Consider the following 23,991-nt stretch of genomic DNA (forward strand, 5'->3'; position numbering starts at 1 on the left):
CGGCAAATGGCAAGCTAGCACAAAACACATCGAGCGGGACAGGAAGACCGAGGCAGTTTCAAAATAAATTTCCGGTTACCTTTCAGAATAAAACACTCGCCAGCTCCTATTTCGCAAGTTTTTCAGCAAAACGTGACGTGGGCGTCGCCGGGCCATGTGCTCATTCACGGTTTAGACACCAGCGAACATGGACGAGGAGAGTTTTATATTGGAGGTGGAAAACCACAAAATAATATATGACACGGCACATCCTTTTTATAAGGACTGTAATGTATTGTGAGTTTGATGTTCGCGATTGCTTGTTGTGCCCGTCTCGCTTGCCGTACTGAGCGGCAGCCGGACGGGGAAGACAGAAATAAAGAGTGGACCCGCACTGACCCGACTCTCGTTATTAATATACTTTACAAGGACAACAAAAAAAGGATGCTGCATGGAATCTCATAGCAGAAGAAGAAGAAAAGGTTAAATCAAAAGAAGTCCACCTCTCTTTCTGCTTCTCTGTTGAGCACAGACTTTCTGTATGTTTGTCGTTGTGAAATGCCACATGATCGCGCGCGCGCGGTCCCGCGAGACACGTTGGGAAGTGGGCGGCGACGGAGCTGCCGGACCGCAGCTGTGCGGAGCCGGTGTGGATTGACAAAAAAATTGACCCGTCCGGAGCACGCAGTCAAGACGCACCGCACCGCAACCGCAACCGCACCGCAACCGCATCCGGTGAAAACCCGGGGTTAGGGAACATGGTCCTCAGTCAGGAAAGGATTGATTTCCTTTTCCAGGACGGTGATGAGATCCTGCTCCAAGTGGAAGAGTTGAAGAATTTTGGGGTCCTGTTCACGTGTGAGGGACCGGCCGAAATGATTTTCCTCTGCACTCTGTCGGTTCTTTCCCGTAGAGACAGGTTCAGATTGGCCGTCATCTGGGAGGGGCTCAGAATCGAACTGCTACTTCTCCACATTGGGAGAAGCCGGATGAGGTGGCTCGGGCATCTGAGCAGGATGCTTCCTGGGCACATCCCTGGTTGAGGTGTCCCAGGCACGTCCCACTGTGAGAGACCTCAGGATGACCCAGGAGGCACTGGAGAGACTCAGCTGGCCTGGGAATAACTTGGAATTGTCCTGGAAGAGTTGGACGAAGTGGCTGGGGAGAGGACAGTCTGGGCTTCTTTGCTAAAGCTGCTACCCCCACAATCTGCCAGTGAATAAGCTGATGTCAAATTCATGGCAGCCTTTTGTCCGATTCTGAGCAAGCTGCTTGTGATCACAAATCTTCATTCATAATCATGATGTTAACAGAAGCTGAAACCTACAAAAATATTGTCCATCTTAAAGCAAGTAGCAACCAATTTCCTTCATTGTGTTGCAAGATAGGGACCCAAGATATAATTGTGAATCAACAAGGGAATTTGAATAGTGGAAAAAGTGGAATGTTTGAGATTTGTCACGCCAAACTATGGATTTGAACACCATAGCATGCCTTTTATCTGCTAGTGAGCATCACCCATATCATAGACATAACATAATCCTATGGTCTAAATCAGAAGTGCCCAAGTTCAGTCCTCAAGAGCCCCCATCCAGCCTCTTTTCCATGCCTCCCTCCTTCAACGCAGCTGAATCTAATGACTAAGCTCATCAGCAAGCTTTGCGGAAGCCTGATAACGATCTTGATCATGAATCAGGTGTGTTGGTGGAGAGAAACATGGAACACAGGCTGGATAGGGGCTCTCGAGGGGCGAACTTGGCCAACCCTGGTCTAAGTTATGGTTTCCCAATGCAGTAAATACCTTGGGGGTGCTTCAATGTTGATCTCACCCGAATGTTTTCAGTCTAGGGCAAAAATGAAGAAATTGGGCTGACTGTTCCAAAGCTTTTGAAGGGCACTCTGCATGAAAAAAAAGATCCATTAAATATACTAAAAGAAGGAGGAAAACCAGAGGCACAATTGCTGTCATCTTTAATAAACATTTTGAATACAAAGAAACCATTTGACCACTTATATCATAATAACGATTCAAATGAAAAGAAATATGGAATGAGAAAACAGAACTTTTAAAGTGAGCTTTTTTCTTTTTTCCCCCCACTCGGTTCAAAATAACATTTTAACCACTTCAGTGTATAAAAAAGTCAAAGAAAAGAAACCCTCACCCTTACATTTACACAATATTGTTTCATGGAGTCTATATTGTGTGTTTGTAGCTTGGCTGTTTGTGGCATAAATGAATATGGCAGAAAATTAGCAATAAATTACTGAATGTACTGTATATTTATGAACAGCTATGTAAATATCAAACACGTTAAAGGTCAGCATACATTCTTGTGAGACCCCTTGGTCCACAATGAAGGCTGAGAGTCTCAGCTAAAAAATAAAATAATATGACTATTCAGTATTTGCTGTACATGATGCAAACCATGTCTTAAGTCAACATAACAACCAACGAGAACAATGCTTCCAAAAACTGGCATTCACTCTGTCGCCTCCAGTCGCTCTTCAACATAAGCATGTCTGACTAGGGTAAAAAGTTTTTCTGTATACAAATGACTACCAAACAAAGAAATGCATTTTGTGGATATTTATTTATTTTATTTTATTTTTTTATAGTCAGTGTGTTACAGCCCAGTGTCCTCTGGGTAATGGCATGCTTTCTAGATTTGGTTGTTTCTCTGAGCACATAATTCAAGACAGAAAGAAGCCATTTGGAAAGGGCAAGAGTTTTGATATCTTAAAAAATGTCATGTGCAATGATGGCCTTTTACAGATTGAAACCACTTCATATTATTTGTCCATTTGTAGTCCTCATCTATAGGTTTTGCTGCATACAACAGTGCATACAACATTTTAAATTGTATCAAGACTATTGTCAACTCACAAATAAAAGGAATATGAATCTTTTTTTTTTGTACCAGTGACAGTTCACACTGTTTGCTTGTCTACAAGCTACATTTTACTTTATAGCTGAAATAGACACGACTTTGTGTACGTGTGGATGCTGGAGCTTTGTACAAAGTCTGTCTGGATGGAGGTTAACAGGGAAAATCCGGCGTGGCATCAGGACCACCTAGGGTGTGCACAGATTGAACCTTTTGGAAAGTGTGAAGAAGGGCAGGCTAGGAATGATTAATTGGCCAGAGGAGGGACACGCTTCGTGGCTCAGCTTCAGAGCTCAAGCTTGCTCTTCCGCTACACTGCCACCCGACACAACCAGCTCAGTGTCATTGCTGTTTGCACAATAAAAACATGTAGTGACATTTAACTGCTGTTCCTCCATTTCTGGGTACACATGAACATTATTGGGTTTGTTTGTGAAAACCTAAAGCACATTTTTAATACTCTACTCCAGGGGTATCCAAACTTATTTTTTTGAGGGCCATATACATACTAGTGCGGTCACTATGGAATATTTTAAGAATACCGGTAGATTAATCTATTGATTATTCAATCGATTTATCGACTAATTGGATTCATTTTAATTTGCATTAAAATGTATTACAAAAGCCCCCTAATTACTGTTTATTAGCCAGTGATTGTTGGTTATTTTTGTACTTTGTATTCGTAAGTAAATTCTGTAGAGTTAATTTGACTCTATTTAGAGTGGGACCAAATAGGCCCCTCAGGTTTAGAGTAATATATACACTTGGAAGAGAGTAAAATAAAGAATAATAATAAAAAAAAAGTCACTCAAGGGTTGAGGAACGAACTCACGATCTTCATCTTGGGAGACTGCCCCATTACCATCTGAGCTATGCCCCTCCTACTGTTTGCTTATATCCAAGAGGAGACCAAAAACATTTTGGCCTCGTCTTACAGAGAAGATTCCAGAAGATTCCAGCTGACATGAGCGATATACTAACCACACAGCAGGAGCTGCATGGCTCAGGCAGTAAATCGGAAAAGTCTCCCAAGCTGAAGTTCGCGATTTCGTTCCTGTGCCGCTGCCGCCGCAGCCCCTGGCCGCTTCGCCTGTGCCGCAGCCGCCGCAGTCCCTGGCCGCAACGCCTGTGCCGCCTAAGCCCCTGGCGTCTCAGGTCCCCTTGTCACGGCCAATTGGCATCTCAGGTCCCCTCGTCACGGCAGAGTTGCCGCCTTCTCCAGTTTCCTCGTCTTTGCCCCAGCCAAAGTCCCCAGCTTCCTCGTCTCTGCCCCAGCCAAAGTCCCCAGCTTCCTCGTCTCTGCCCCAGCCAAAGTCCCCAGCTTCCTCGTCTCTGCCCCAGCCAAAGTCCCCAGCTTCCTCGTCTCTGCCGCAGCCAAAGTCCCCAGCTTCCTCGTCTCTGCCCCAGCCAAAGTCCCCAGCTTCCTCGTCTCTGCCCCAGCCAAAGTCCCCAGCTTCCTCATCTCTGCCCCAGCCAAAGTCCCCAGCTTCCTCGTCTCTGCCCCAGCCAAAGTCCCCAGCTTCCTTGTTTCCGCCCCAGCCAAAGTCTCCGGTCTTGGGGTCCGCCCCGGGCAGCGCGGTAATGGCGGCCGACCCGGGACCCAGCGCCAGGCGGCGCAAGAGAAGGGCCCACCGCGGGAAACGGCCCTTGGCGGCGCCACCCCTGTTTTTGTCCCTTGAGCCCGCAATAATGCCACCTCCTGGGCCGCCCCCCGATCCAGATTTCATGGAGTTTTGTAAGGCAGTTTATTCGCCCCTTGGTAGACTCGTATTCGTACCCTGATTAGGGGCAGAGTTTAGCTCCCATTCCCGTCCCCGCCCTCCCCTTTTTTGGCTTGTTTTGTGTTTGGGAGGTCTGGGAGCCGTCCCTTGGTGGAGGGGTATTGTCACGTTTCAGTTTGTTTGGATTTTTGTTTTATTTTGGTGAGTGTTGGTTGTCTGGTGTTCCTGTCTTCTTCCCCAGTCTCGTTATGGTTAACCTTGTCCACCTGCTTGTGTCTTCCCTTCCTGGTGTGTATTGCTGATTGGTTCCCCCTCCCTGCTGTGTCTCCCAGGTGTGTCCTGTTATTGTCATTAGTGTTTGTATAAGGGAGTGGTGTTTGTCTCACGCGGGTGTGGGAGCATTGTTTGATGTTTGCTGTGTGAATGTCTGCATGTCTGGTCACAGTGGTGTCTTTATTGCCAAGTCTACATTGCCAAGTCTGTTATCGCCAAGTCTAAGTCTTCCACGCCAAGTCTAAGTCTTCCACGCCAAGTCTAAGTCTTCCACGCCAAGTCTAAGTCTTCCATGCCAAGTCTGATAAGTCTTCCACGCCTAGTCTGCTAAGTCTTCCACGCCTAGTCTGCTAAGTCTTCTACGCCATGTCTTCTACGCCAAGTCTTCTACGCCAAGTCTTCTACGCCAAGTCTTCCACGCCAAGTCTTCCACGCCACGTCTTCCACGCCAAGTCTTCCACGCCAAGTCTTCCACGCCAAGTCTTCCACGCCAAGTCTTCCACGCCAAGTCTTCAAAGTCAGCCACGCCTAGTCTTCAAAGTCATCCACGCCTAGTCTTCAAAGTCATCCACGCCAAGTCTCTGCCTCATGCCACGCCAAGTCTCTGCCTCACGCCACGCCAAGTCTCTGCCTCACGCCACGCCAAGTCTCTGCATCACGCCCCGCCAAGTCTCCGCCATGATCTGTTTCCACGTCCAGTCCAGTCTGCTCCCTTTCCGTCTCGTCCAGTCCTTCCCCTTCATAGTTAATAAAGTTCCTTACATCATTCTTCCACTTGGTTTTCCTGTCTGTTTCCTCCCATTTTGGGTCCATCCATACCCCGTACGTAACAAAAGTAAAAACAGATATTTCTTATTTTGATTGAACACAGAAGATAAGTCTTTTTTTCACAAAGGACTGCAGAAATCAGTGAACAATTACGTTAAGCTGGAATTTGAAATTAAAAAATGGCTTCAAACGATTACTCGATTATTAAAATAGTTGATTAATTTGGTCATATATTACTTATTGATTAATCGATTAATTTTGACAGCTGTAATATAGATGAAATGGAAGAACATAAGGACCATTTTCAAATTGACTTGAATTTATTAAACACATTAAAATCAATCAAGTAAGAAATAAATAATTGTTTACATGTTCTAATTTATTTGGTCAACTGCTAGATAATGACTTTCTGTTAAAGGTGATAAGGCAAATATTTAAGGATTTTTAAAGATTTTTGTGGTGGCCAACGGCCCTGTATCCAACTTGACTAGATCCACCCCTGCCCTTAACAGCACCCAAATCCCATCTCCACATTCAGAACCAAAATGACAATTTTTAAAGCAGTTACTTAAGATTTACTAACGGGACTTACTGCGGCTGCAAAATATGTCTAGTCTACAGAACGAGACACCCAACAATGCACCCACATGGAGTGGGCCAAGACAGCAGACTAAATACACCCACACTGACTCAACAAGACACACCTGGGTGAGACGCAAGAGGCTGAGGACACTGATTGGTCAACACACGGTGAAGGGAAGACAGACACAAACAGGTGGAGGTGGTTACTCATGACGAGACAAGGGGAGAGACGAGGAACACAACAAAACACTGATCACATGGACAAAAGACAACAAGAAGACCCAAAACAAAAAACAAAAAAACCCAAACCCAACATAACCCAAATATGACAAAAACGGAATTATCTTTATTTACCACAGTGTTTTGAATGGAAACTTATTGATTAATCGATTAATTTTGACAGCTGTAATATAGATGAAATGGAAGAACATAAGGACCATTTTCAAATTGACTTGAATTTATTAAACACATTAAAATCAATCAAGTAAGAAATAAATAATTGTTTACATGTTCTAATTTATTTGGTCAACTGCTAGATAATGACTTTCTGTTAAAGGTGATAAGGCAAATATTTAAGGATTTTTAAAGATTTTTGTGGTGGCCAACGGCCCTGTATCCAACTTGACTAGATCCACCCCTGCCCTTAACAGCACCCAAATCCCATCTCCACATTCAGAACCAAAATGACAATTTTTAAAGCAGTTACTTAAGATTTACTAACGGGACTTACTGCGGCTGCAAAATATGTCTAGTCTACAGAACGAGACACCCAACAATGCACCCACATGGAGTGGGCCAAGACAGCAGACTAAATACACCCACACTGACTCAACAAGACACACCTGGGTGAGACGCAAGAGGCTGAGGACACTGATTGGTCAACACACGGTGAAGGGAAGACAGACACAAACAGGTGGAGGTGGTTACTCATGACGAGACAAGGGGAGAGACGAGGAACACAACAAAACACTGATCACATGGACAAAAGACAACAAGAAGACCCAAAACAAAAAACAAAAAAACCCAAACCCAACATAACCCAAATATGACAAAAACGGAATTATCTTTATTTACCACAGTGTTTTGAATGGAAACGGTCTTATTATTTTAGTCATAGTTTGTTTGTATCTTTGCATATGTAAAAAAAAAAAAAAGCTCTACATTATATAAAAGGATTTATTAGTACTCGTGGTCCCTATTTTGTGACACCCTCCCATTTGTATGACATGGTCTGCAGAAAAATGGATGGCAGGCCACTTATGGCCTCTGGGCTGTAGTTTGCACACCATTGCTCTATTTAAATTTGTTGAGAATGTCACTTTTTTTTTTAATTGATTTTTTTATTTTTTTTATTTTTTTATTTTATTTTTATTTTTTTTATATACACACTAGCACACGCGGCCTACTTCTTGTAGGCCACATACATGGGCCTCTCCCAGGCGGAGGATCGAACCCACGCCAACTGGCACCAAAGGCAAGTGACGGTTCCACTCCTCCACCTGGAGCCCTTGAGAATGTCACTTCATGCTTAAACATAAGTGTTAACAAATAAAAGGCAAAGTCCAAAACAATCCCAGAAACTAATTGCATGAGGAAAACTACAGACTCCCCACATGTGCCACAATCAACATGACATGACATTCAACAATGAGCAGAATTTGAAATGAATTTAATAAACATGAATGTCAAACAGATGAGAAGAACATGACTAGAAAAATGAGCTGATTGGCTGACACGAGGAGCAACACTGATGAAACCAAGTTGGAGACAATGTTAGCGCAAAGGACAATCTAACTGTGCACATGGCTCGAGTGTTTCCTTCCTTTTGCATTTTGTTCTAAATTTGCTAATTGTGGGATGGAACACAGCCGATCAATCAAAACCGATCCCGTCATGATGTAGTGCATGTGACTTTAGCACTTTGAGACCACTTTGTAACCCCGATTGTGCGGCCGCGTTTAGCACACGAGAGGCGGCCAAAAAAGAAAAGAAAGTGTCTTCTGGATTTGATTCTCTCGCAAAACCTGTTGCTCCTTTATAGATTTCTACATCAGCTTGTTTTATGTGTGCGTCTCTCAACCACTCCACTTACCAGCTTTTCTTTGGGAGAGAACATTTTTGGTCGTTTGTTTGGTACCTGGACCTTCAGTGAAGACTTACCCAAATTAATCAACCTCTCTTGAGATGGTCATTCTTCTCATCAGTGATCACATCCAGTGTTTAACAGTGTTCGTCTTGCTCACCACAGCTACCAAGCAGATCAGCCCAGCTTCACTCTCACAGAACCAGACTGCAGAAAGTGCCTCTATCGGAGACGGTTTCCTCTTTCAGGAAAACCTTAACTGCTGACGTAAACGCCGACGAGGACATCATAGAACGTTTTGGTTGCGTTTGCACTTATTTACACAGACATCGAGGCCCAATTGCTCATGATAGAGAGTTGGTGATAATGCAGGGTGTCTGGTTCCCACTTCAGCCCACCACTGGGAAAAATAATGACCTCAGACGGAGCACGGAGACAATACATGGAGGGTCTGTGCTCTGTGTCACAAGGTTTTTATGTTGTGGAGTGTCAGGATTACATCTGAAAAAAATAAACATGGCATCCACCACCCATCATGCTGAGGATGCTATAATGGATGAAGACGTGACCGCGATGGTAGGTTAACTATTAATACTTAATATAAGTAGAATCAGTAGCAAAGTAGCAATCAGCGCAGAGCTCGCCAAGGTTGAACTGCTTCGAAAGCAAATTATTTGTAGAACATTTTCTGCTTTATTTAAGATGCGAATGTATAACACGACAGGACTATACCATTTCTGACTTTGCGTTGTGGGGAGTGGTTACTGAAACAATAGTAAGATAAAAATCAGTAGTAAATTTGTGTTATCAGTCCAGCAGTCAGTGGCGAAACCAAGTAATGCTTATGAATGTTAGAAGCAACACAAAATCTCGGGTATTTTGCAGATATAACAATAATGTGAACTAAGTTACATTTTTATGTACCTATATGAGCAGCGCCCTCCTTAAATGCGCCAACAACTCATTTTGCTAACTTGTCGATTAGCATCAGCAACTGCGATAATTAGCATCTTGACATGCATCAAGAAGAGTCAAGTCAAACACAGAATCCGGTTACTTTTCAAAATAAATATTTTTTAAGCCTCTGCTAATCAATTAACCGGAAGTACAGTAAGTTTTTTTTTTTTTTTTTTTTTTTTTTTTTGTTTCAACTGTGTGGCCCCATGGCCCCGTGGGACCACTGCCATAAGGGATTTGGTGGTAAAATATTTTATTTCCCAACACTTTAAAACAGCAAATAAAATAATTTCTAGTCATTGCAGTCAGAACTATTCTCCCTATTATGGCAGCCCATTATGTGGCGACGGGGTTAACAATCAAACCTAACATGGGCGAATGGACGCTGCATTTAATTCTGTTTTTGCAGAATTACTCACCGTTTCCTTGTTGAACATCGAGAGGCGCTTCGTGCATTTCCAGCTGGTAAGATGTCCGTGCCCCCCCCCGACGAAATTTTCACCTGTGGCCGTGTTTGGCTAAAACAGGGGTGTCAAACTCATATTAGCTCAGGGGCCACATGGAGGAAAATATACTACTAAGTGGGCCGGATCTGTAAAATAATGGTATATAACTTAAAAACTATTGCTCATTTGCTCCCCAAAACATATAAATACATTCTATTTTAAATGTTTTAAGTGTCCCAAAGACGTATTTATACGTTTTCTGTTTTATGCTAGAGCATACAGAAGGCTTTGATCCAGCCTCTCAACTGCAACGGTTGAAGAGATGGTAGTTATTACATAAACGGCCTGCAGGTGGCAGCAGAGCAAAGGAGATCAAACAGGGCCATGTTAAAACAAAACCTCAATTACTCACAATTTTAAATAGATTTGTGAAAATTGATGAAACTTAGCTTTATTCTAATGCTAATTGCTGCAAAACGGAAACGGATAGAAATATACTTTTTGTTCCTAATGAAAGAAAATACTTTCTTTACTTAATCTTTCTTTTGGCAGCTTCCATGTTTTTGTAGCAATAGACCACAATATTGTGTGGGCTTTGCAAAATCAGTCAAAATCCAGTAAAACTGCCAGGAGTGAAGCAATTGCTTCTTTGAAAATGGCTGGGAGTGAATGAGATATTCAGATTTTCGATATTTGTGGGCCATCCCTAAATTACGGAGTTCGACTGTAAGCATTTGTTCCAAAAAATGGAACGCGGAAACACTTTGCCTGGATATGTTCCAGACGTGTTAAATCTAGTTGTTTTGCATATATATTGTTCCCAGAATGCATTGTGTGGCGCAGTTAATGGGCGTTAATCCTTGCCATATGTATTTGTGTTATCAAAATTGAATTTGTGTCATATTTAACACGTTTATGTCGCTTATGACTATGATTAAAAAAAAAAGAAAACGTTTTTAAACAAAATGTAACTTTAAGTTGTGTGTAAAATAATGACATCCAGGACGATTCCGCATACAAGTTGCATTGCTCACCTGATGCCTGCTTGTGAAATTACAAATGTATGATTTGATTGTGACCAGCTGATTAATAGTTCCAACATTACATTTTTATTTATTTTATTTTTTTTTACTTTACAAAATCATCTCGCGGGCCAGATTTAACCACTTTGCGGGCCTGATCTGGCCCGCGGGCCGTATGTTTGACACCCCTGGGCTAAAACAAACGTACAATGCCACATCGTTCAATCAGCTCGAATTATTGTACAGAATGTCCCGCCTTTCCCCGACCAAATTACCATGGAGCAGTCCCATATGGATATTGTGGAGAAGTCCCTTGAGTGAATATCAATCTGGCTATTGCCAGGTTAGAACAGTGACTCAAAGCGAGAGAACAAAACAAACTAAAACTTGTGTCCCCACCATCATCAAAATGTCATTTGCTCTTCTTTGGCACATACTTCCACAAAGTTTGTGAATTGGTTGTTGTGTGATCCTGCTAACTGATAAACCAATATGACATTCAAAACAATACCTGATGGAGATAATGAATGGAGATCATGTTTGTGTTCAAAAAGATTGTTTTTTGGATGTGTATGTCTTACTAGGGTTAATAAAAAAAATAAAAATAAATAAATAAATAAATAAATAAACTACACAACTAATTTCCAGAAACAATGCTGAAGGACCGTGACAGAAACCATGAAGTTTTGTTGCAGATCCAGGAATGTTTCAGTAATCATTCTGGAAACTGCGACAGACATGTAATGGAATTAAGCTCAATTTAGGACCAGGCACACACTTCGCGTAGGCTTAACTCGCTCATCTAATTTCCACAATGAAAATCCTGTCTTCATTGTTAGCGTATACTTTATGAGTAAATACACCTGTTTTTCTTATTATAATGACATCATCAGAGGATATTTACTTACTGTTTCAATTTTGGAATGCTCCCCTAACAAAACCGTATGTGGAAAATAAGTGTAGTGACGCTCAGGGGGGCCTCATGCTGCCAACGACCTCAATGGGGTAGGTAGCCTTTTCTTTTCTCTTTAATAATGTTGACGGGTCACTGCAAAGGTTGCCAGAAGCTGCTGTGATTCAGGAAGAACCAAGCCTTTTCCTCTTCAGCTTGTAGCAACGTCCTGGAGGCCACCTAGCAACCAGCACAAACTCTGGGACCAAAGTGAATGGAGCACCTCCGTGATGTCAACTCAGTGTTTCCATAAAAACAATCGGCCACCATTAGTTCCCTGACTTTTTCCTTCCTATCTGGAGACCATGTGGCCGCCGTGTTCGGTCTGTCATCCTCTTTTAAGTCACATTTCAACTCTCTCTTTTCTTTTTTTTTTTTTTCTTTTTTTTTTGTGGTGAACACAGTAGAATGTATGAGCTCAGAGAAAGCCCACATACCATCATCCCAAATCACATCTTTGTATGTATCTAATCAACCTCGGTGCTCACTGTCTCTTTCCATTGGCCTCCAAGTGAATATAAAATGGAAAAGAAATGCTAAAACTCGGCGTGTAGGGTTAATGCACATATAGGAGACATTTTTGACATAGGGATCTGGCTTGTTTGAAATAGATCCATGGAGCAAAGAGCAGAAAAGTATAATAAACATGCCGCCACAATGTAGATTTTCATCTCAGCATTATGATGAACAGCCCAGTGGCTTCCTACCGCCTTTCCCCCTTTTCTTCTACACAGGGGAGCACAGCGCGTGCCGGAGTGTTATAATAACCTCCCTTGCTCAGTGGGAAACATTTGGACCTGCGCCGAACATTGAGCAGAAAAGTCTCACAGATGCTTGGGGCAGGTTTAGCCCATAGAGACGACCCCTCCTGACCACTAGTGTTAATTTTATCCGCCCTTTTTAAATTTAGTCTTACTTTTAGTCCAGTTTCAATCATGCTTGTTAGATTTTAATCATAGTTAGTCAAACTCATCCAATTTCTATTTAGTCAATTTTTAGTCAACTATAAATCTAGCATTTTAGTCTTTATTTTAGTCAGAGAAAACATCATGTTATTCATCTTTTTGATGAAAAACAACTTGACACACAATTACAGTATATCAACAAGTGGCTACTATGGCTCCATGCCACAAGCTAGTAAGTTAGCCCGCAATAGTTAGCGGTTATCCATCCATTTCCTTGACCGCTTATTCCTCACAAGGGTCGCGGGGGGGGGGGGGGGGGGGGGGTGCTGGTGCCTACCTCAGCTCTGGGCAGTAGGCAGGGGACACCCTGGACTGGTTGCCAGCCAATCGCAGAAACGAACAACCATCCACACTCACAAACACACCTAGGGACAATTCGGAGTGCTCAATTAACCTGCCATGCATGACTTTGGAATGTGGGAGGAGACCGGAGTACCCGGAGAAGACCCACGCGGGCACGGGGAGAACATGCAAACTCCACCCAGGAAGGTCCGAGCCTGGACTCGAACCGGCGACCTCAGAACTGGGAAGCGGACGTGCTAACCACTCGACTACCGTGCCGCTATAACTTCACCCTTTTGCATTTTTTTTTATTTAATTATTTTTTAACAATGTCATCCGTGTATGGCTGTAATGTCACTAAACACTACTTGAATGCATTTTTTATTTTTTTTTTACAACTTTTGGCTTTCCAGAGCAAATCATTGGCATGATTTGCTCGGCAGATGTTATGCCAGATGTCCTAACTGATGCAACTCACACATTTTTTTATTTTTTTTTTACCCAGGCTTGAGATGGGACACGATTTAGTATTGGGACATAGACCAGGAATAAAACCCGCTTTGTTTGCAGGAAAGGAAGCAACAAGTAGCAATGCACTGCCAGAGCACCTAACATTTGTGACAAAGAATTTAAAAGGCTATTTAAAAGAACATTTGCAAAGTACTACTGTTATCTGCAGTTCACCTCAGCCTACCTTTATTAAAGATGCCACTTCATGTGCTTTCTGTCTGTGCACTGGAAAGACAGATTGAAATCCGGTTCAATTGTTTGAATTGGAAATAAAATTAAATCATAAAGAGAGGACAAATGGAAATTTGGCTATAACAACCCAGTGATATTTTACAGATACATTGATGCACAGTATAGAAAATAAAATCCTGTAGAAGCAGAGGGATCGGACTTTTCATCACCTTTCCCATTAATTAAAGGAAACAAAACTGAGGAAGGAAAAGAGAGCAGTCCTGTCAGTCTGTTTCCACATCTAAACTACATGGGGTAAAGGCTCATTCATAAATACTGTATATTGGAAACCTTCAACAAAAATTCACAGGTATATGAAAAAATATATTGGAACACACCCCAAAATCTCTGACTAATTGATGACAACGTTAAAATAAATTGTTTTCTTGAGTGGTGACACAGAGAGCGGTAGTCACATTTCATAGATGAATCTTTCCAAATATTAATGTTAGTCATAGGGAGGATGTTGGTTGCATCTATCCATTAATTTATAAACATGTTCCAATTCAAGTCAGCTGTCTCCTCGTGTGGCCACAAGCACGTCGTTACCATGCCCCACAAACATTAACACCAGCTGATCTTAAATGGTATTGCCTAATGGTGCATTGTGAGCACTCGTGTCATTTTATGTGGCCAAATAACAGCCACTGGCTGTTTATGTCCAGGCATGCATTCCGCATTTGCCCGGCAACGGGGCCATTTTACAAGTGCACAAAAGCACGAGGCTGCTTGATTGCTCTGCTAATTGATCTCCACCAGGGATCACAGTGCTTTGCCTGGAAAGATGGGGAACGCCTCCCGTCACATTGCCAGTCAATGGAAAGCTTTCATTTGCCAACGTTCAACTACCAGGCTTGAGCTGGTAGCCTGACGCTGACCATCTCAAAGGATGTTTTCAAGCACCATTTGTTACTACCACAGGGAAATTCTATTGGAGGTGAAAAGTCAAGCAAAGCTACAGGATATTTGGTCTTTTATGGGGCATAGGGGTGATACAACCCAATATCAGATTATTCTTTTATATGAGCTTAGACCTTTTCATTATGTGGTCCCAGGGCAAATAAAAAACAAAAAACAAACAAACACACATCTTGGCAGTTTCTCAGAGGTGAAAGGTGAGCTTAGTGATGGCTCATTACATTTCTCTGTGTACTCTTGTGGTAGCAAAGCAGACACGACTACTCCCCACAGGGAAGAGAGGTGTTGCTGTGTGGTTGGCAATGGTGACATCATTAGACTGATATTATCCTTCCTTGTTAAAGAGTAAAAACAGATGCTCTTCAAACTCCAGGTTGACCTTTGCCCTTTGTGCCAGTTATGGTGTGCTCAGTAAGCAAACTCTGACTTCTCTATATCTGGATGGGGATATTGATTGGATAGTCATTGAATAGGGGTGGGTGATATGGGCTAAAAAAACAAAAAACAAAAAAAAAACAAAAAAAGTCAATATTTTTTTCAATAAACTCGGTAGCGATATTTTGATGTTATTCTACAAAAAAAATTTTGTCTGCAATCTGCACTCGCTTCACAGAATAATTTTAGACAGTGTTTTTGAACAACAGCTTTTTATATTTTGATTTGCTTAATGCATTTTCTGCAAAACATTTTACAACAATACTCTATGGCAACATTTAACACTGAAAGATTTAGTATTATTTCCAGGCTACGGGGGGTGCTTTCATGTATTTTTCTGAATATTTGTAAATTAAATGCCTTTTATTATTCCATAATAAATGGTAAATTGACTGCTTTTAACTACACCATATGGTGACCAAAGCGCTTTACAATGCCTCACATTCACCTATTCACATCATCACATTTTAATCTGCAGTAAGTACTGGTGCACCACTGCCAAATACTACAGAAATCACAATGACAAAAGTTGTTTACTACAGCAGTCAGAATAGGGGGAATACATATGTATATATATATATATATATATATATATATATATATATATATATATATATATATATATATATATATATATATATACATATTAGTGTTGTTCCGATACCGATAGTATCGGCAGAGGTGCCGATACTGCATTAAAGTATCGGTGACTACTCACAAGTAACATGCCGATACCATTAATTCCAAAGCTAATATAGGATTTTGGATGCAGCATCTTGTCTTGGTCTCGCACGACATTCACTGATCTGTGACATGATCACTGCATGCCAATCTAAGATATCCTATTGGCCGTTGAATGCTGTGAACCAATGGCAGGACAGCCTTTTCATGTTGAGGAAAAAAAACAACCTTGGGTATCGGTATGGTATCGGTATCGGCCGATACTGCAAAGCTCGGTATCGGTATCGGGGGCCAAAAAACGGTATCGGAACAACACCAATATATATATATATATATATATATATATATATATATATATATATATATATATATATATATATATATATATATATATATAATATGGTGATAGAACGAATATGCTGTGAGAGAAAGAGCCAGCATCCTGCATGTATTTGTAATGACAACAAATGCGGCCGCTGCCTTTTGACAGGCAATGGGCTCTTTGCACAAATCCACTACTTCCTGAACTCAACACCACGCCTTCAGTTCCTGTCTTTAATGAGTGGACAAGCTGATTAATCCAGGTGTGCCTGATCTCAGTAACTACAACTACATTGGCAGGACACACCTGGATTAATCAGTTTGTCCACTCATGAAAGACAGGAAACAAAAACGTGGTATTCAGTTCAGGAAGTAGTCAAGCTGTGCAAAGAGACCATTTCCGAAGTTGTCCTGCACATAATACTCGTGATATAGTCGCAAATGTAGCTATGATGCAGAGTACAAGAGTGTAAAAACTGAATATTAAGCCAATATGGAACATTCGGTCAACTTTTCACGCTTGCATAACGGTGGTGTTCATGAGGCATCGCTAACGTTTACTTGCTTTGTCCATCATGAAAGTGTGTCTTAGCTCAATGCAGTAAGGCTTTTCTGATTGTATTCGGCAGCTTTACTTATCTTTTCTTGAGTGGTAGTCATACTTGTGGAGTTGCAAAGTCACGTAATCCTCCATATGGTCCGTGGCAGAGCAGAAGTGCTTTTCACTGTGAGCGTTACCCGCACACGTTACGATGTTATTTTGATCTTGTCAACCTCAAATAATTTCCAGGCTAGGAACGTGGACTTAAGTCTTGCTAAGTTTCTATTAAATTAGTCACTAAAACGAGACTTTGATTCCATGTTCGCACTCGTAAACACTTCCCCCCCGTTTTCTTTGTGGCGGGCGCCGCCAAGTCACGTGACTGAATCCCGCCCGCTGATTTGCAGAAGGAAAATGTATTACTTCCTCCTCTGTCGTCTATGCACGCTGATTAGCCAAATGAGAACTTTCATCACTTCCTCCTATTTTGCAGCCAATCAAGTGAGACGTTTCCCCCCCCCCCATTTCTAGATAGTATTAAAAACGTGATAATGTAAAACTGGACATCGTGAAAGCCAAGTTGACGATAATATCGATGACTATGATTATCGCCCACCCCGAGTTATTGCTTAACAAATCAATCAGGAATTGAACTTCTTTTGTTTTGGCCCTTCTATTTCGCCTTGAATCTCGAGAGTGAAGTAAACACATCCATAATCAGTCATTTTGGCATTATGCCACAACTGTAGTTCAAAGTGACCAAAGATCCAATTCTCTCTGAATGATTAGCCTGTGTTGAGGGGGTGTCTTGAGAGGGATTTTGCCTCCCTGATCTTCTCGGGAAACGGCCAGGGTCAACAGTTCCAAAGAAGTTGGAATGTTGGATGTGTAAGGTAATTAATGCTCAAACCGATGAACCTTGTTTCGCAAATATTCTCTCATTTTGAATTTGATACCTGCAACACATACCAAAAAAAAGCTAAGACAGGGGCAGCAAAAGACTGGGAGAGTTGAGGAATGCTGAGAAAGAAAAACAAACAAACAAACACCTGTGTGGAACATCCCACAAGTGAATATTTTGAATGTTTTGGAGCAACACGTGGCCATCCAAGCAATGTCTTTTTCAGGGATGCACCTGATTAACTAGGTTTTGTAGTACAATAAAAGAGGGTGATTGCTAGACTGGCCTACCAACAGTACACACCTGTCTCCGATACATTTTGGGCAATGCTTACAACGTCTTCAGAAAAGTTTGACGTCATATTCTTTTCTGTTCCCTGGGCACAAAGGACAGGTCCAGAAAATTGGAAACTAGTACAATTGGAAAAGGCCAACTATATTTTCTTCCATTTTCACATCTGTGTTGGAGTAATCACATGCCCTTTTGTCAAAAAGAGTATACCTACACAATAAGATGTTTCAATCTTTCTTTGAAATTAAGATATTTGTTGATGTAGTTCTCTCTTATTTTGGTCAAAGATGATCTTATAAGCTTTGGATTGGCACATTTATTTCGGCTTTGTTTCCGAGATACCAAGGCGACGGCATTCATTCTTGATGAAGCAGTTCTCTGAAGTCATTACGTAAACCTACATTTCTCGCCTAGATTGCAATCAAACATTTTTTTCTTTTCCTTCACTGTTTACATTTTTTGCCTGCAGTGAAATCATCAAAATCGGTCCAGTCTCTTGTAACATGATTCATCATCTGGAGAGCGTGTTGCTCCTTTGTTGTTGTCCTCAAACTCACCTACCGTACATCACAATATCTAAGCAGCTGCAGACATGCATGGTTGAAATTCTTATGAGAAACCTGCCATATAGTGGCAGCAGGTCAAAATGTCTCCGGAGTGAGAGACCATGCTGAAGATTTAAACATTAGTGTTAAGATCATGTCTCAAATACATGAGTTTATTAAAAATACAGTAAATAAAGGTGTGTGCTTCATATGATTATGCTAGTGTAAACACCAACGCTTCCATATATTTTATTTTATTTTATTATTAGTTCAATCAAAGGAATTATTTACTGTACAGTATTATTCTTAATAATTGAGGATTATATAGTTTGCTAATATATACCAACAAGCCTGAGAGTCATTATGCAAATATGTCACAGAAAAACTGTGCGCAGTACATGGTTGACGCCAGTGATAAGATGCTTAGTAGCAGTTTTGAGGTAATGCCATGGAATCATAACATCACTATTACCTGTAGGGATGTAACGATAAGCACAATGTCGTGATATCGTGATATTAAAACTGCCACAATATCGTCGTTGTCATGATCACCATATTTAAATGCAACACATCAGTTCAAAAAGTTAGGTTGTGCAGTTCTAGCACCCTCTGGTGGCTAGTTTTTTAGTGTAGTTTAATTTTCATTCGGGATGTTTTGTCCCTTCTATGTTTAAAATCCACGCTAATAGTCTGATGAAGGGGAACATAATTTGCCTGTGAAGCAAATCAATATGTGGAGGAACTCAATGTGTGTGTGCATTGACAACATAATAATAATAAAACATAATAATAATAATAATAACATAACATTGATGTCATGTACAAAAGCACAATATTCTTCTTCTTATTATTATTATTATTATTTTCTTATTTTTTTAATTTTTTTATTTTATTTTATTTTTTACAATATTGTGACCTTTTTTTAAATATTGCCAACCACACCACAATATCGTGATAATTATCGTATCGTGGGCTTCATATCATGATAATATTGTATTGTAAACAAATAATTTTGAGAGTGACTTCATGTAATAACTTGTAACTTGTAACTTGTAATATCCTGAATGAGACGTGCCTTCACCCCAACCATAAGCATAATAAAATAAAATAAAAAACAGAAAAACATAATGTATTGTTCTATGCTATTACTGAGAAGTTTGTCCAATGTTCATAATTGATCCATGCAACCAGTAATCATGGCATTTACAGCTGTGAGAATGGAATCATTACAATTAAAAAAATATAGTGTTTAATTCAAAATGTTGCAGATCGTCATGGAAAGCATCACATGAATTTAGCATACATCACTCAAATGAAAAAAAAGAAGACAAACGTTACTTGTTTCTACATTAGAATGAACTCATCTCACTCCAGAGAGAACAAATTTAAAAGGCCACCCACATATACCTGAATAGTGTTATGTGAGCATTGTGTAATCTCTATGAGATGGTCATTGAAATCCTTTTAACGTAAAGTACATGTGATCCAATTTCTCTATAAGGTGAGGTTAGGATATACAAATTGCACAAATCAAGCCTTCAGACAGACACACATTGCATGGGTCCTTTTAATGTATGAACCAATCAATGTATGCCAGTGTTGTCATCAGTAATTGTAATCTTCAAAAGGCAGAAAAGTTGATTTCAACATCTCATCAAACCCACAATAAGATTGACTTCATCCGATTGTGCGTGGTGAAAGAAAGAACTGTAATTGTGACAGTAAAAACAGAATTCCATTCAGAGTTAATATGTTTGTACAAACACACTGCACAGGTCACAGATCATCATGTAGAGACATTTTTCCCATAATTGTTCTCTCATCTCTGGATGGAGTGGAAGGGAAAAAAAACAAAAAAACGCCTCCACCAAAATGTGGGATTTGTAATTTCCATCTAATATGTACACCCACCCCGAGTGGCTCCTTCACTAAGCCTGATAGATGACCCTTGAACATTAATAGAATGGAATAGCATTGCTCCAAGCAGGTCCTTCATACCAAATCAAAGCAGAACCACAACACATTTGTGCTGTAGTTTAAATTTATCATCACATGCACAACTGATGAAAGCTGCAATTTTAAGCTACAACTGCTTAAAATGAACCCTTTTTATTGTGGGGATATAATTCTGGACCCACATACGACGGGTGAAAATCTGCAATGCCGAGAGACCATATCAAAATAGCTTTAAAAAAATAGTTTTTAAAAACTGTTTTACATTTCCCATCCATCCATCCATCCATCCAGCCATCCATCCATCCAGCCATCCATTTACTACTGCTTATCCGGGGTCAGTAGCTTTAGCAGGGATTCCCAAACTTGCCTCTTCCCAGCCACTTCAACCAGCTCGTTTGGTGGTATGCCAAGGTGTTCCCTGACCAACCGGCAGACATAATCTCTGTCCCTGGGGCATCCCGCTGGTAGGACATTCCCAGAACTCCTCTACAGGGAGGCGTCCAGGAGGCATCCGAACCAGATGCCCGAGCCACCTCAGCTGGCTCCTCTCAACGCGGAGGAGCAGCGGCTCAACTCTGAGTCCCTCCCGGATGACCGAGCTTCTCACCCTATCTCTAAGGGAGAGCCCGGACACCCTGCGGAGGAAACTCATTTCGGCCGCTTGTATCCGGGATCTCGTTCTTTCGGTCACGACCCACAACTTGTGACCATAGGTGAGGGTTGGAACGTAGATCGACCGGTAAATCGAGAGCTTCGCGTTTTGGCTCAGCTCCTTCTTCACCATAACGGACCGATACAGAGTACGCATCACTCCAGATACTGCACCGAACCACCTTTCAATCTCCCCAAGAACAAGACCCCAAGATACTTAAACTCCTCCACTTGGAGCAGGATCTCATCCTCGACACTCAACCCTTTTCCGACTGAGGACCATGGTTTCGGCGGCGGTGCTGATCTTCATCCCAACAGCTTCACACTCGGCTGTGAGTGAGTGTTGGAGATCCCGGCTTGAAGAAGCCATCAGCACCACATCATCTGCAAAAAGCAGAGATGCAATGTTGAGGCCACCTATAACCCCCCTTGACGCCTCGGCTGCGCCTAGAAATTCTGTCCATAAAGGCTATGAACAGAATCGGTGACAAAGGGCAGCCTTGGCGGAGTCCAACCCTCACTGGAAACGAATCCGACTTACTACCGGCAATGCGGACCAAACTCTGACACCGGTCGTACAGGGACCAAACAGCCCGTATCAGGGGGCTCGGTACCCTGTACTCCCGAAGCACCCCCCACAGGACTCCCCGGGGGACACAGCCTTCTCCAAATCCACAAAGCACATGTAGACCGGTTGGACGAACTCAGCTGGGACAAGAACCACACTGCTCCTCTTGAATCCAAAATTCGACTTCCCGACGGTTGCTTTAATTACACTAACTTATTAAAACAAACTTTTTTTTTTTTAACATAACATGAGGATAAGCGGTTCAGATAATGGATGGATGGATATTGTAATCATGAAATGTATAAATTACTATTATTTGTCACTCCAATTGAAGTTTACTGTAAAATTGTCACGCAAACGAAAATTGTAAATTTGAACACCTAAAGGTTAGCCGATTCATATTATAGCAACTAAATTCTGCTATCTTAAGGCTAAAATAAAATGCAAAATACCAGGTTAACAAATACTAGCATTGATGCTACGGTAAGTATAACTGTTCAACAAACTGCTACCTTGACACACACGGAGAAGCATCACATTCAACAAAAATGAATTAAATATTATGTATTTAAACACCAAAATGTTCAGTCAAACCATAGCCTACATACAAAAGCTTGTATTGTGGAATATGTCCTGCTGTCTGTTTAACCTTTTCTATGAATTTTTCAAATGGAAGTGTATCATCGCAGTTTTTTTGTTTTGTTTTTGTTTTGTTTTGCCCCCCAGAAAACGGAACAAATGTTCTAAAACCGGGACAAAATTTTGACCCCAAAAAACTAAAACTGAATCATAGGGCAAACAAAAAACGATGTTCGACTGTATCTATATTTAGAGGGCACGTGCTCTGAGGTGGCATCGGGCTTATCAGCAATTTGGCATTCACGTCGCTGCTGGACAACTATTGTGGTGACTGTGTGAGTGAGATAGCCCAGCGCTCACTACAAGGGCCTGGAGACAGCTGTAAGGATAGTACGGTATTTATTAATCCCCTGACGCTCTCACACATTTATAAAACCATTTTTGTGTAACAAAGTCTTCCCAATTAAAAAAAAAAAAAAAAAAAAGAGTGGTAACTTCCAAGTTAAACTCCCATAGGAAATAATGTCAATCTTTTTTAAATAGTACCGATATTTTTCTGCTTTGATGTGCCGTCTGAATATTAATTTAGATTAAAGTATAATACTTCCTTTCTTCAGTAGTGAACCAGGAGTATTCCGATTCTTCTCCATGAAAAATAGACGCCCACTTCACCCTCCCCACTTCCATTTCCCTCTGACACACTTGCCTTAAGTGGAGATAACATCTTGGATAAGAAAGCGGTAAAGAGCAAAGAGGGAAAGGGAGGAGGGAGCATGTGTGTGTGTGAATTCTTAAAAACGTGTGTTCGATCAGCCCCAGAGAGGGAACCATCGGCGATAAGCTTGTGACAGCTGCCAAACACCTCTGTGTGAGAGTGTGAGTGTGCATTAGTAATGCCCCCCCATGAATCCCCGCCACCTGCCGGCTTGAGTCCCTTCTGGCAGGTGTGAGTCCGTTTTGTATGTGATTGAGAGCCCTGATGATATTGGAGCATATGTGACAGCATTATCAGCAGTCAGCATCTCCATGCAATAACATTAAAAGACGTGAGGCACGCTGATGGGGAAGATTACTCAAATGCGAGGCAACGTGGGCTCATATGAACATTAAAACACTGGACAGAGTGAAAATCATGACAAAATGTGGTGACTGATTTTATTTTGATGGTGGAATTAGGAATTAAGGATACAATATTAATATAATGACTGTCTTTGAATCACTTGCTCACCTTGACAACAATCTCACAGTAATTGTTGAACAGGATAACAATATCCATAATTTAATTTTTAATAAGGAAGTGCATCAGTGCAAGAGGAATTTAAATGACTGGAATAATAGTAATGATTAAGATATTTTTGTGAGTCTGGAAGCGCCTTTTCCTGCCAGAGTTCAAAGGTTAAATTCACAAGCAGGTGGCAGAGGCTTAGTGAGCCTGAACGAGGACTTTCCCTTTCTAGGCTGCACTATTCCCAAGTCAGTCCATCTGTTTCGTAAAAACAGCCTTCTGCCTCACTGTGATAGAATCGAATCACATTTTTACATACGCTGCGTGACAAAGTCACAAAACGAGATCTTTTTACAGCTTGCCGTTGTGTTCATGAACCGCCTGAGGGCGCCGAGCTTGTCTGCAAGCACTCAAGATTAAGCTTCTTGTCGGAAGTGTTGATTTCTTGTCTCCCCGTCTCTCGCCCATCAGCCTGCCACTGCAACCTCCACGCTCGTCGCTGCCGCTTCAACATGGAGCTGTACAAGCTGTCAGGCCGCAGGAGCGGAGGGGTGTGCCTCAACTGTCGTCACAACACGGCCGGCCGTCATTGCCACTACTGCAAGGAAGGCTTCTACAGGGACATGACCAAGTCCATCTCACACCGGAGAGCTTGCAAAGGTAAACAATCAAGAAAGAAATCAATAAATACACAAATTGCTCTTTAAAGGGCACGTCAACCTT

The 23,991-nt window shown here is 41.5% G+C and overlaps 1 protein-coding gene across 3 annotated transcripts in view; it reads left to right on the forward strand.

Annotated features, from left to right (window-relative positions):
• Nucleotides 1–23,991, forward strand: part of ntn1b (netrin 1b) — a 69,786-nt gene that overhangs the window by 12,368 nt on the left and 33,427 nt on the right. For all 3 annotated transcript variants that reach the window (XM_077500888.1, XM_077500897.1, XM_077500906.1), the window contains exon 3: nt 23,740–23,928. In XM_077500888.1, coding sequence (XP_077357014.1) covers nt 23,740–23,928 — 189 coding nt within the window. The remainder of the gene's footprint in view (nt 1–23,739; nt 23,929–23,991) is intronic.

Source organism: Festucalex cinctus, chromosome 1 (genome assembly GCF_051991245.1).
Source record: "Festucalex cinctus isolate MCC-2025b chromosome 1, RoL_Fcin_1.0, whole genome shotgun sequence".
Lineage (NCBI taxonomy): Eukaryota > Metazoa > Chordata > Actinopteri > Syngnathiformes > Syngnathidae > Festucalex > Festucalex cinctus.